The sequence below is a fragment of the Equus przewalskii genome, unplaced genomic scaffold (assembly GCF_037783145.1).
Source record: "Equus przewalskii isolate Varuska unplaced genomic scaffold, EquPr2 contig_13297, whole genome shotgun sequence".
Taxonomy (NCBI): Eukaryota; Metazoa; Chordata; class Mammalia; order Perissodactyla; family Equidae; genus Equus; species Equus przewalskii.
The window spans coordinates 110,854-125,342 of record NW_027227157.1 but is presented as its reverse complement, the minus strand read 5'-3'; the positions used below and the strand labels follow the sequence as shown (position 1 = coordinate 125,342).

The 14,489-nt window shown below is 35.2% G+C and overlaps 1 protein-coding gene and 1 pseudogene across 1 annotated transcript; both read left to right on the top strand.

Annotated features, from left to right (window-relative positions):
* Positions 1 to 1,540: 1,540 nt before the first annotated feature.
* On the top strand, positions 1,541 to 7,526 carry LOC139081289 (olfactory receptor-like protein OLF2; annotated as a pseudogene).
* Positions 7,527 to 10,843: 3,317 nt separating this feature from the next.
* LOC103543414 (olfactory receptor 5W2-like) lies at positions 10,844 to 12,060 on the top strand. The gene has a single exon (XM_070606780.1). It carries the CDS (start codon positions 10,995 to 10,997, stop codon positions 11,925 to 11,927), a length of 933 nt encoding a protein of 310 aa, XP_070462881.1. The 5' UTR covers positions 10,844 to 10,994; the 3' UTR covers positions 11,928 to 12,060.
* Positions 12,061 to 14,489: the final 2,429 nt, after the last annotated feature.

The window sequence follows — 14,489 nt, the reverse complement described above, 5'->3', positions numbered from 1 at the left end:
TTTGCGATCATGGATTGTGAAGGTGATTGGAAATTTTTTATCGTTTTGTATTTCTTACCTCTACTTTTATTGCTATAAAATCTTTTTATTTTTAAGGAAAATATTTGTTTAAAGATGTGTCTATAGGGACAGATATTTTAGCGAGTTCAGGTCAAGTTTTTAGAAACCTGCACATTGATCACTAGATCAATATTCAGATGTCCTTTTTCTGCCCTTCATCTCCCTTCAAATCCACCTTCCTTAAATTCTCACGGAACAGAGGAGGTCACAAATGACATTATATATAACATAATTGGTTTGGATAAAATATAACAGTGGGGCATAGAATTCAATTAGCCTCCCAAGGACAACCAACTCGTTTAAACCAAAGGAGACAGATTTCAGAGATATTCAAGAGAAACAGGGATCAAAGAAAGGAATAAAACATTGTTACAATTTTTAGGCTTGGGATGGGGGACAGTTCAGACTCTCTCTGAGATCATGGGACAGTGGTCACAGAAACACTTTTATCATGTGTCTTACACATCTGACCTGCTGGTGAATAGATCATGCAAATTCTGGTCAATTAGGGCAGCGGGACTCGCACAGTAACCAAACTCCCTTTCTTGCCTCTCTGTCATTTGCGCTACTAGCATCTCTACAATTAGCTCCCAAAAATTCTTCATAATCTCCCCTGAGCCACAGCAGCTGTCAGAGGGAGTCTGATTACCCCTGGCGTTTCCTGGCTGCGCACTCTAGTGTATCACTCATGGAGACTCATCCACGCTCTTCTCTAGCAGACACCACCCTCCCTGCTCCAGGGGGTCCTGGACCACAGATGATCTCTATCCCCTGTTAATGACGGGATAGGATTCAGTAGGCGGGATAGGACCTGAGGGCCTAATGAGGAAATGGGAGTGTGTTATATGGAGGAACCTGCCATAGCTCTGCTGCTGCACAATTTTGTAGGAAAAACAAAGAAATATCTCATTACCTGCATCTGTCACTTAACTATGCTTTTCTATTACAGGATACAACATTTCTAGAAATTTGAAAACAAAAACTATCATGTCGTAATATGTAGATTGTCTAGACCAAGTAATTGTAAGAACTATTGCCGTGATTCTGAGGACTTCAAGTTCTTTTTTTTTTTTTTAAGATTTTATTTTTCTCCCAAAGCCCCGAGTACATAGTTATGTATTTATTTTTGGTTGTGGGTCCGTCTAGTTGTGGCATGTGGGACACCGCCTCAGCATGGCCTGACAAATGGTGCCATGTCCACGCCCAGGATTTGAACCAGCGAAACCCTGGGCCGCAGAAGCAGAGCGCGTGAACTTAACCACTAGGCCACAGGGCCGGCCCCAGGACTTCAAGTTCTTAATCTGTAAGATAGAAATAGCAAAAATTATCATAAATATTACATAGTTTGGTGTAGAAATAACGTGTTTAATTTGGATGAAAGTGTCCTACAAACTCTTTACAGTGCTATACAAATGGAAGCAGTATTATTATTATTATTTTATCAATTTATAATTTATATGCAATTGTACATTTCAGGGAGATAAGTTTACCAACAACGGACTTAGCAATCTCTCTTTTTCTAATTGCTGCAAAATAGAAAGGAATGGCAGTTTAACTGTTAAGATAATATTATGATATTACCCTCCACTTCCATTTCTTTCTTAACCAGGGATTTCCAGACCTGAGTGATGGCTGTTGAGAACTGCACTGTGTTTACTGACTTCCTATTCCTAGGACTTTCTGACAGACAGGATGTGCAGCAGGGGCTCTTTGTTCTATTTCTGCTGGCTTGTGACATAATTGTGATTGCCAATCTAGGGATGATACTGTGCTCCAGAAGGGTGCCAGACTCCACGTGCGCATGTATTATTTCCTGAGCAATCTGTCATTCTGTGATGTTGGCTACTCCTCTACTTTCACTCCCAAAATGCTGGCTGATTTCTTATCTGAGCAAAAAATGATTCCATATAATTTACATGCCATTCAGATGTATTTTTGAGGGGCCTTTGCAAATGCGGGATGTCTCATATTGGCCATCATGGAATATGACCTTTATGTAGCCATTTGCCATCCTCTTCTTTATACAATAGCCATGTCCAGGAGAGTCGGTACCCAGCTAGTGGCCATCGTGTATATGGAAGGTTTGGTTGATTCAGTAATCCACGTGTTGCACATTTCATTTGCCATTTTGTAATTCTAATATCATCAATCACTTTTTCTGGGACATCCTAGCCTCACTAGCTCTGTCTACTTCAGCCATAACTGTCAATGAGATTGTGGTGTTCACTTTTGGTAGTTGTGTTCTGGGATACAGTATCATCACTGTCCTCCTCTCCCACAGCTACATCATAACTACCATCCTTAGAATGAACTCAGCGGAAGGAAGATGAAAATGCTTCTCTACATGCACCTCCCACGTAACCACTGTGCCTATATTTCATGTTACACGCTGGTTCATGTATTTGTGATTCAGGTTATGTTACTCCATGGACACAGACATAATGGCCTTTGTTTTGTATAAACTTGCCATTCCTATATCAAACCTACTCATCTACAGCTTAAGGAATAATGATGTGAAAAGTGCCCTGAAAAAAATCAATCATCACTAAATTATCTTCTGGGTAAAATTGCGTTTTCACCAAAAAATATTTATGTAAAGATTCTGAGAGCTAAAGTTCAGGTACTTTGACATCGTTTCCTGTAGTCTCACCAATACACCTTCTAGATATTTGTTATTGGTTATCATTGTGCCTACATTGAGTGTAGAGAGCCTTCAGTATTGATCTTATCCTTGTCTCCAAGCTAAGGAAGAGTAGTAATAGAATAATTTTCCTGTTTTGCAAAGAAGGTCTGTTTATAATTCCCTTCTGTGTTCATGGTTGTTATCCAGGGAAACATCATGGGCAGAGCAATCCCTCCCCCCATGTCAACTAAACTTTCTCTTCTAAGTTTCCAAGGTTCCAATATATTTTTTTAAACCAATAGTTTAATAAAGTTGCTTAGTCTAAGTAAGTGTTAGTGGGTTACATTACATTTATTTGTATCTTTCCTTTGTTCTATTATCACCCTATAAATGTTCCATTGTAGCACTTAGAAGTTTATAAGTAATAAATTAATAACTAAGAATAAATTAAAAAGTCCTGCCCTCCCTCAAAGTTCCATAAATGTAAGTCCCTTGTCTGTCTTGTCCTCCAATATGTCTACTTTGCAGTTTACGATACTCAACTACAGGATGACATTCAAAATAAATTTATTCATTTATTGAATAAATGAATGAGTGTTCCCTGCAAAATGCAATGATCATCATCCCCTTCCATTGTTAGTCTTTCCACATCACATCCTTCTCACACATCCACCAATGACTGATGGCAAATATCTTTGTCCAAATACAATGTTATCAATGACTGTGTGTAGTTGGTTAATATTATAGTCAAGTTTTATATCTTGACTCCTTCTTTCATCCTGGCCATTGAATCTTTAAATGTAAGTATGACATATCAAAAGTAGGATTGGGTATAAGTCTAATACAGAGAACAGACAGATACATTATGGGGATAGGGTGTGTAACTATATTTTTTAGAAATAGAACAGTAAGAATGTTCAATAACCCAATAAGTAAGTGGTCCAGTTTTAAAGTCAGAGGTGGTAATTTTTAACCTCCCTGGACATCTCTCTTTCCAGAAACACACTATGAACCAGGTAATAATGCAACTCTAAATCACTATGGCATTTAACATGCCACTCTTTTTTTCTATACCCATGTTACCCTTATGTAAAATAGGGAATTCATCTAGATTAGCTCTAAGATCCTTTCCATCTGATGCAATTTGTCTCAATGAAATATGAATCTACTACTGTGTAAACCCATCCCAGTACTGGAAAGGTTTTGAAAAAGAAAAATAGATGTCTCTTCTTTTTAACACCAAAGAATTGTACTGCATCTCTTGGCTGTTTCAACCTCAAATAGTGGTGACAATAAAGCCAGCCAGATAGTATGAATTTCAGAAGATCAAACACTTAAAAATGACCCTTTTTAGTGGCCTATAATTCAAATTCAGAAACTCATAGACATTTCATAGAAGCAAATATCCAACTTTATTTGTATTCAAGGAAACAAAAATAAATACCTAAATGTAGTATTATGACTCAACTACAGACTGGTTAAAATGAGAATGGAAATATCACATATTGGTGAGGATGTGGAGCAACTGTTGCTCTTACACATTTAGAATAGAAAATGAGGATTAGCACTTTACTTTGTAAAACTGTACAAAAGTATCCACTAAATCTAGACATATAAATGTCCTTGATGTCAAAATTCTTTTCCTAGATTTATACCCAAGGGAAATGAGTTAATCTGTCCACCCAAAGACGTGTACAGTTATATTCACCATTGTCTTATTGACAATAACACAAAACTGAAAGCAACTCAAAGTTTTACCAACACAATAGATGAAGAATTGACAAACTTCTCCTAAAAGTTTTAAGTCATAAATATTTTAGAGTGTGCAGGCCATAAACTCTTTGTCATAATCACTCAGGATTTTTCTTGTATCACACAGACACACAAAAAAACCTCAACCATATATAAATAAAATGATGTGTCTGAATTCCAATAAAACTTTATGAACCATAGTTTGCTGACTCCTGTTCCAAATTAGATAAATAACTTTGGTAAGTTTGTACATTGGAAACTACACAGCAATGAGGATGAGTTAACTATTTCCACATGTAACAACATGGAAAAATCTCACAAACATAGTAAACGAGTTGAGTAAAACGAGCAAGACAAAAAAAGCATAAAACTGTATGATTGTACTACTATATACCTCAAAAACATGAAAACTAACCTATCATATTGTACATCAATTTGTGATGGGTGTGGGGATGATTTCTAAGATGCTACTAATGTGTTTTTGGCCTGGTTGGGTGGGGGGATCTTTTCAGCTCTGAAAATTTAGTTGCAGTATACTTTCTTCAGTGAAAGTTTTCCATATGCATATTATACTACAAACAAATTTCCACAAAACAAAGTCTATTCACTATCAGATTGTAGGCAATGATAAGATACATATTTTTTTAATTTATCAGTTCCTTGTACACAATGTGTTCATAATATATTTGTAAAATTAATATAGTGCCTAATTTCCTTGAATAGCTCAGTATATAATTAATCTTCATCTTACTCAAAGTGCTGTCTTGCTTGCAGAACAACAATGTTTTTATCCACCCACAGGCATTTCTAATCTTTCCTCCAGCGGCAGGGAAACTGTGTTTTGCGGCCACTATCAGGAAATAAAATCTGTGTCATAATGCTTAACGTTTCAGGGACGGACAACTATTTTCTGAAGAATGTGATCTTCTAGGTAGTCATATGCCTACATAGCATTGCTTTAGTGTCATCTGAAAACCCTTACATATGAAGTTTTCTCACTTGCTTGTATCTGATGTATAAAATTTCTCCTACAGATTGTCTTTTTTCAATTATTTAAGAATTCTATTCTTAGTGAAACAGATCCATTTGAGAGTTAAATTAAGTTATGCAGTTTATAATAATATTGTAGCTCCACAGACTCAAGTTTACATCATTGGGAGGGGGTAGATTGAAGGGAAGTTAGTCTACAGGGTCTGGAAAAGCAGCCCTGTATAAGAAGCTACAGTTACATCCTGTTTGAACAAAATGTAATCTGAGGGATTTTCACATTCCTGAAGACATGAAAGCAACTGAGGGGAAAACTAATTTGAAAAGACCAAGGAAAATTCTACATCCTCAAAATGTGTACCAGAGAACTAAACAGTGATAGCAAGCATCTTGAATACACAAATGCATCAGTATCTTAAGTTTAAATGGTATATAATTATTAGCAATTAGTTATATTGTTTGAGCTCTTAATAAAATATCTCTCACAGGAGTACATTTGGTATCTTAATATTGGGAACATAATGTGAAGCATGGCAATCTATTCTTTGAAGTAGTCTGTCTTGATTCACTCAGAATGTGACCAATATGGAGTGTATCCCGGAGAGTTGCCATGTTGCACAATTTCAGGAGCCACTACATTTTTTTATTTTCTATTTACTCCCCGGAATTGGGCAATTCAGCCATCTCCACCTCATTTTTTTTCCCACACAAATGTTAGTAATGTTCAAGTGTTCAGTAGCAATAAATATAACACAGTATTAGTCATTTTCCATTCAAGTAGACTTTTATCTGGAGGTATGTAACACATTTCATAAAAAAGATCTGAACTCAGAATAGGAGTTTGATGATGATATTATGTCTTATGAATATTTACAAACTTTAAAAGCAATTGCTAGGTGTTAAATTATGTCCATAAATGATGTTTGATTTGAATTCAGGATGCACCTCTCTGATTTGCGTAGGAAATCTTAATATATCTTCTTACTGTTTTTTTCTGCCATATTTTAGCAAAAAGTTTATCTTTAGTTTGCACAAGCGTGCACACATACATGGAGCACTATATAGAAAGTGTTCCATAGGTGTGTGTGTGTGTTTGTGTATGCTTGTGCACGTGTGTGTGTGTACATGCTATAAAATTGACTATAAATATTATCCCTACCAATTATTAAGCAAAATTGAACGAATACTGTAACAGTTGCTACAGAAACAGGATACCAAATCTAATACAACCAATCTTCTTCCACCTCAATTCAATATGTGTGTCCATGCATATAGAAACACACACACACTTACAAAGACTGCATACATATATACACATACTGCATTGTGTTCCTGGAGGGTAAACAATGTGGCTTACTGACATTATTTTTTCTTTTTAGGCCACATGATAAAATTGCCATACTATATACACATCAGTGTTCTGGGGACACTTCTCTATCCCCAACGTTCCTCATGTTACTAGTTTACCATTGAATATAACACGTATCTGAACTGCTATTGCAGTATCACTCATTTCTTGTAAGGAGTTAATAAAATAATTGTTAAGGAAACTTAAGTGCATCATACATTCTTATTTATAGAAATTCTTGTTTTGACTCACTAAACAGAGAGGAAACTATAAGATGAATAGTGATAACTTTAATATTTGTGAATCAGCCATCATTGTAAAAGTGAATGTATACCACAGGTGTAAGGTCAGTACATTTTTCCCATTGTCCATTTCCAAAATTGTTAATAGAATCCAGATATTCTTGCAAACCACACCTATTCTCACTATTAATGCAATTTAGGGTTGATTTTAGGTACTCATCTCAGAATGTGTTAGGCTTTCATTCGTTGCTTTTGGGATTTCTTCATAGCCATTTAGTACTGGAAATTTTAGTTTGAACTTTCTAGACCAATTAGTTCTGCTAAGGAAACTTAGAAATAGAAAATTTGGATGGTATTCTGATGAATCAAAGACAAAAAGATAGTTAAAGAATTGAGTCTAGAAACAAGCTTCCTTTTTTTATAGAATATATATATCTGTGTGTGTGCATGAAAAACTACATGATAGTAAAAATAAATGCTTTCTGAAATAAAGTTTCTCTCTGGTTATATTCTCTCTATACTATTCTGGTTGTGTTTTACTGTATAAACATTGCATGGCTTAAAACAGTGATCATTGGTCAATTATTCTATCTTCCTTATGTTGACTGGGTCACAATGAAGTATTCAACTGAAAGTTGAGACAGGCTATAAGGTCTTTCATAACTGGCACCAGGATGAGAATGCCTAGAAAGATCGACTCACCTGGTACCCTTCCATGTAGGCTCAGAGTCGGTCATATGGTTTATCCAGAAGGATAGTTGGACTTCCTACTTGGAAGCTCTCAACAGAGACATATAGCATTTCTGCTTACTTCTGTTAGTCAAAGTGGTTGAAGAAAAGCACAAGTTCAACAGGAGGATATATAGGAACTATGCCTCTAAGGAAAACGGTGTAATGATGTGTGCAGTCGTCTTTAATTGCCCAAACTATCATAGTCCATTGCAGAACTTTGAGGTTTCCCCTTCCAGATTCTTTTATTAAGAGTTTTTAACACTTTAAGTAAATACATGAGAAAATGTGCAACCTTTTTATTCTTTGTTTTGCACATACTTACAAAGCCACTGAATGAAGCAGCACTGGAACAGCAACCACATAGAAGGAAGAGCGACAGGCGTTTCAATCGTTATTGTGTTTGTGAAAGCAGAGTTAGCTCTGGGACCTTGGGAAGTAGCCCAGTCACACCAGATTCCAAGATGGATAATCAAGGTTTAAGAAGTATGGAGAATTCCATTGTCATCTCTTGGGAAGTATTTGGGGAGGATATGAAATTCAAACTTACTGCTATTCTCAATTACTTAAAGAACTAGTATGGATAGTAGCAAACTAAATGTATCCCAGAAAAATGATTATCCATGGAAAAATTTTTGACTGAATCATCCCTACACATAGGAACTATATTAGCAGATAAAAATTCCCAAAGCTAGTGTATTGCTATTCATACTCCAGCCTCCACTTCAAGAAACTTAAAATATTTAACATTAAATATTTAGGGTACAATTACCTTTGCAAATCCTTGTTCTAGGGACTTTGGGGAATATAAAATTAAAAATTGAATGTATTTATAAACCCTTAAATGTAATAGAGATTTTTATATGAATAAAATAAACATAATTAAAAAAATAGTCTACTAAATGTAGAGAATGTGATAGAGTCATAAAATCAACAAAGTGTGGATGGATGAGATGCATTTTGGGGATTGGAATGAGACAATGCTTGTTGAAGAAAGTGACCTTTATAGTTTCCATTGACAGGAATGTTTAATCATCATTATTAATACCAACTAAAAAGTAGAGAAGACCTAAATGGCCATTAACTGATGAATAGATAATGTGCCACATTCAAAAATTGAAATATAATTCAGCCATATAAAAAGAAATTCAGAAACTGCTAAAACATGGATGAACCTTAAAAACACTATGCTAAGTAAAAGAAGACCACTAATAAGAATAAAACACCCCATATAATATATAATGCCAAGATATGAGCTACCCAGTATAGACAATCTCCTATAGTCAGGAAGCAGATTGGTGGTTGCCAGGAGTAGTGGGGAGGCAAGAAAGGGAGTTGCATGGTAATGAGTATGAGTTACTTACTAAGATAAGGAAAAATGTTTTGGAATTAGATAGTGGTGATGGCTGCACAATTTTGTGAAAATATAAAAACTAAAGGAGTGCATACATAGAAAGGGTAAATTTTATAGTATATAAAATTATGTCTCAATAAAAATAGTAGCATCAAAGAATAGCAATATTCCTAAATGAGGTGGTGAAAGATAATGCTTCAAAAATGAGAGAAACAAAATGAAAAATAGAAAGGCGATGGAAATTACTAAGTAGAAGATCATTTTGTATTTTATTGAATTGCTGCTTTGACTGGAGACAGAGAGTATAGATTCAGTGTCAATGTCAAGCTCAACAAAAAAGTAATTTTCACTTCTATTACTGTCAGATGAACGTGTTGACAATAGTGAAGAAATAAGCTTTGGTTTGTGCTAAAGTTGTTGCTGTACTCACAGGGGAAAATACAGAACAAGGAATATAATTAATCCCATGTTAGCATACACTGAAGCCTGAGGGTGGAAGCTTCAGAGATTTAAGTCCCAAATGCTACCTGATAAAATAAAATGCTATCTGCCTACTTTTCAGCCACCTGTAGCGAGTACAGAAAGCACTGCTCCTCTCAGGTAGGTTCCTGAGTCTCCAAATTTAAGAAGTAGTGGGGATATTTTTGAAAAAAGAGAAATTTGTAAATGATTGACTTTACATCTGCTTACACAGTTTAATAAACTGAGCAACCTATCATCAAAAAATTATATTTTTTCTCAGAACTGAACTGACTGAAATTATTAGGATCCACAAAATAACATTTTAATGATTTTATTTTAATCTAGAGTCACAGGAGAACTGTTTATCACTGGGGAAGTATGTACATGAATTTAAGTTTTTTTGTTTCAGAAATAATTTAGGTACCACATTACAAATAGAGACATGCATACTCACCTCCATGTGAACCACATGCTATATTTACTTAACTCTAAGAAAAAATAAATCAGCAACATTCCTATTCTCATATATCAACAAAGACATATATACATGCAAACACATGACATACACATAAATATACACATCCATAAAGAAGAGAAGCCTATATGTCTCAGGAACGTTTATTGTCCCTCATCCTGTTTACATTTTTAAAATTTAAGCATCTATAGAAAAACCAAAGAGATGCAAATGCATGTGTTACATTCTATCATTTTCACTTCTTTTTAGCACTTTTCTTTGGTCAAGAGGGTCATCTGTTGGCACCAGACAACTCCCACAAATAGGGAATGAGTATTGCGACAGAGTAATAACAGATTTCTAGAGGAAAGGTTTAATGCTTATTTCATGTCTCACCAAAAACTAAAGGTAACAGAGCAGGAACAGTAAAGTAATCATTTCATTATTATTAGGTAATGGTATTCATTGTTTCTAGAATTAACATCAAGTCTTTTAAGCCAATCATATTTTTTGAGGAACATAACAATGGTAATCATTTTTTGCTTCCATTTGACTATTTTCAGGCTTAGAAAATGCTCAGTCCTACATCTTACAACCTGGTCCCACTAACATTGTTGTCTCTTCCATATTATATTGAATGCAGAATTGTGATATTAATTCATCTAAATCTACTGCCATAGATAAGAAAGTTAAAGCCTGGAGAAATAAATCTTATACAAAATCACATAGATCATGAATGATATGTAACTCAGTTAAAAATTTTCCAATATCTGTCTCTATTTATTTTTTACCATTATCAAATATATAGCAATCCTTCTTTAAAGACTGGGTACATGACTGGATAATTTTTTGACTATTAAAAAACAATTATAGAAGGAAACTGTATTCTGCCTTTCAGATATATGTGGATGTCCAGAAAAATTAAAATGTATCTATCATTTTTTGGATTATTTCTTCATAAATTTAGGTAAGAACAAAGAGGAATGGTTGGCGAAAATTGCTCCTCCTTGAATGGATTCATTTTCTTGGGAATTTCCAATAACGCTGGGATGAAAGTGATCCTGTTTACTATGTTTCTAGTTGTTTATCTCATTAATCTTTTGGGAAATCTTGGAATGATCATTTTAATTAGAATGGATTCCCAACTGCACACACCGATGTACTTTTTCCTCAGCCACCTCTCATTCTGTGACCTCTGTTATTCCACAGCAATTGGTCCCAAGATGTTGGTGGACGTATTTGCCAAGAACAAATCAATCCCCTTCCTTGGCTGTGCTCTGCAATTCTTCATCTCGTGTACCTTTGCAGATTCTGAGTGTCTATTATTGGCCGTGATGGCCTTTGATAGATACAAGGCCATTAGAAACCCATTGCTCTATGCAGTCAACATGTCCAATAGAGTGTGCTCTCTGCTCATGGCCGGGGTTTATCTCGTGGGAATGGCAGATGCTTTGATACACACCACATTAACGTTCCGCTTATGTTTCTGTGGGTCAAATGAGATTAATCATTTCTTCTGTGATTTACCACCACTTTTCCTCCTTTCCTGCACTGATACACAAGTCAATGTGTTGGTATTATTCACTGTTTCTGGCTTCACTGAACTGAGCACCATTTCAGGGGTTCTTGTCTCTTATTGTTATATTATCATATCAGTCTTGAAGATCCACTCAGCTGAAGGGAGGTTCAAAGCTTTCTCCACCTGCACCTCCCACTTAACTGCTGTAGCAATTTTCCAGGGAACTATGCTCTTTACATATTTTAGACCGAGTTCTTTATACTCCTTAGATCAAGACAAAATAACCTCATTGTTTTACACCCTTGTGATTCCCATGTTAAACCCTCTGATTTATAGCCTACGGAACAAGGATGTGAAAGAGGCCCTAGAAAAATTGAAAAATAAAAGATTGTTTTAAGTATGTATATTATGTGTACACACACACACTCACATGCATTTAATGATTGCTGTTTTCATAAAATTATATAATATTATACAAGAGAGACATAATTTTCTCACATTTAAATAAATGAGTATCTGTATTTATTTGATCTGTATTTATGTATTAAATATCACTATGTTCTCTTTGCTCATCTAGATGCTTTGGAGTTCATGATGAATCCAGTAGTTTCTATACAAATGAATCCTATAGTCTAGAAAAATAAATAAACTTTAATTAACTAAAGACTCAAATAATTCATATTAAGGCTCAAAACTTTCATAAAGTAAAAAACTGGAGGTTAAAAATCTAGAAAAAATATCAAAATCTAGTCAGTAGAAGAAAAGCTTCCCTGGATGGAGATGAATATTTGAATCGTCTTAGATCTAAAAAAAAAAAAAGTGCAGTTTGGGGAACAGAAAGGATTCTAGGAAGAGGGTCTGACAGTTACAGAAGTCTTGAGGTGGCCGGTTTCGTAACATTTTAGCATTAAAGAATCCCAAGGATAGGTTATAAAGAGCCATGTAAAGTGCCTTGGTAAATTACATCATTGTGCTGTAATTATTTTATTTATTTTATTTTTGTAAAGATTGGCACCTGAGCTAAAATCTGTTGCCAATCTTCTTTTTTTTTTTCCCCTGCTTTTATTTTCTCCCCATATCCCCTCAGTACATAGTTGTGTATTTTAGTTATGGTTCCTTCTAGTTGTGGCATGTGGGACACTGCCTCAACATGGCCTACTGAACAGTGCCATGTCCGTGCCCAGGATCTGAACTCTGGGCCACCGAAGGAGAGTGCGCGAACTTAACCACTCGGCCATGGGGCCAGCACTTGTGCTGTAATTACTTACTATCAGCTCCTCCATCACTTCCTCCAGGAAGCTTCTCTTCCGTTCCTCACCTTTCTCAGCTCTAGTTAAATGCCTTTTTTCAGTTCACAGACAACTATCTCCTTTAAGCATTCTTTTAATATCACCCTGTTTATTAAATTAATGCCTCTAATATGAAATTGTGAACAATCTTTGCTCAAGGACTGAGAATTCCATCCCTGTTATCCAAAGCTCCTGCATAGTGTTTGGGACGTCAAACGGCAAAACAAACATGATCCAATAAAGTAAAACTGTGCATAACATTTTTGACTGCTTTTATTAGTTGTCAGTAACATAAAATTGACTAAGTTGTGGTATGCAGCTTGAATATATATATATTTTATAACTTTTAGGAAAGTACATAAAGTGATTGTGGATACTAAAGTAATAGATCTGTAAAGACATACATGTTAATTACACTTGAAGTAAAGAGCATTTGTCTATGTGTGTTTTTGATATTTATCTATTTCATCTGTCTCTGTTATGACTTCTGATGGTTAAAGCACTGAATCCGCATGTTGAGACAACACGGATATGGTCATATATTTGACAGACCTTGGAAGACTCAAGGTCAGTCTTTATTATCCATTACAACTATAGAAATCAACGGCCACTGAATGTCTTGGATTTTTTAGCTGCCACTGTAAAATGCCTTTGTGGGAAAACATTTCAAAATGGAAGTAAAGCCCAAAAAGATTCTCTGATTTTCTAAGGGACACTGTGACCTATCACGTAGTATTATGATGGAAAGCATCCTATGGACACTGTTTCTTTTCTTTTTTTTTTTTTGACAAAAGGCTTTAAGGATTTTCAGCTGAACTATATTTCCTCAATTAATACATACTCTTCTGGAATTGTTACTTATGAGTAGCAGCATGGTAGAAAACATTGTTTGAAATTTATTGTCTAAGAAAAATGGGATTTCCGTTGATTGCCGCTAATTTAGAGGATGTAAATATGTCATCTAATTAACTTATCTCCCTTCCTTATGGCAAATATATATTGTAGAATCTGAAGACTGATTTTATCTGCATATTAACAGTTTTATCAGAATGAGAGGGTTTGAATTAAAGACAAGAGAATTTTAAGCTCAAAACTGAAATTCCAAACTTAGAATTGACTGAATTAATTGTGGGCTTCCTCTCCCTGAATTTGTTAGGTTGAATAATACATTATAGGGACTATTTTTAGGAGATACATGACTGAAATAGATGCTTGGGCAGATGTCCTATAATGACTCTTTTATCCTGATGTTCTACATAAATAGGGAACACCACATCCAAAGCTTTTGATGTTTTCTAGCCTGTCTACTTCAATTTTCATCATCCTCTCCCCCTTCTTAGTCTCTACATCACATCCTTCTCACATGTCCCCAGTGACTGATGGAACATATTATTGTCCAAATAAAGCATTTTGGGGATTAAAGGGAAATCTTTAATGATGGTGAAATAGGAAGCTCCTGAGCTGCCCTTTTCCTGTGGACACACCAAATGAACAGCTACACATGGTACAATTTCGTCTGAAGGAAATCGAGAAACTAGCAAGTGACTCCCACACATCAGAAGAATGAAAAAATATCCATACTGAATTGGCTAGGAAAAACTAAGATAAATTGTTGTAATAAATCCAACCTGCAGCACAGGGACATACAATTGGAAGGAAACCTCTGACTC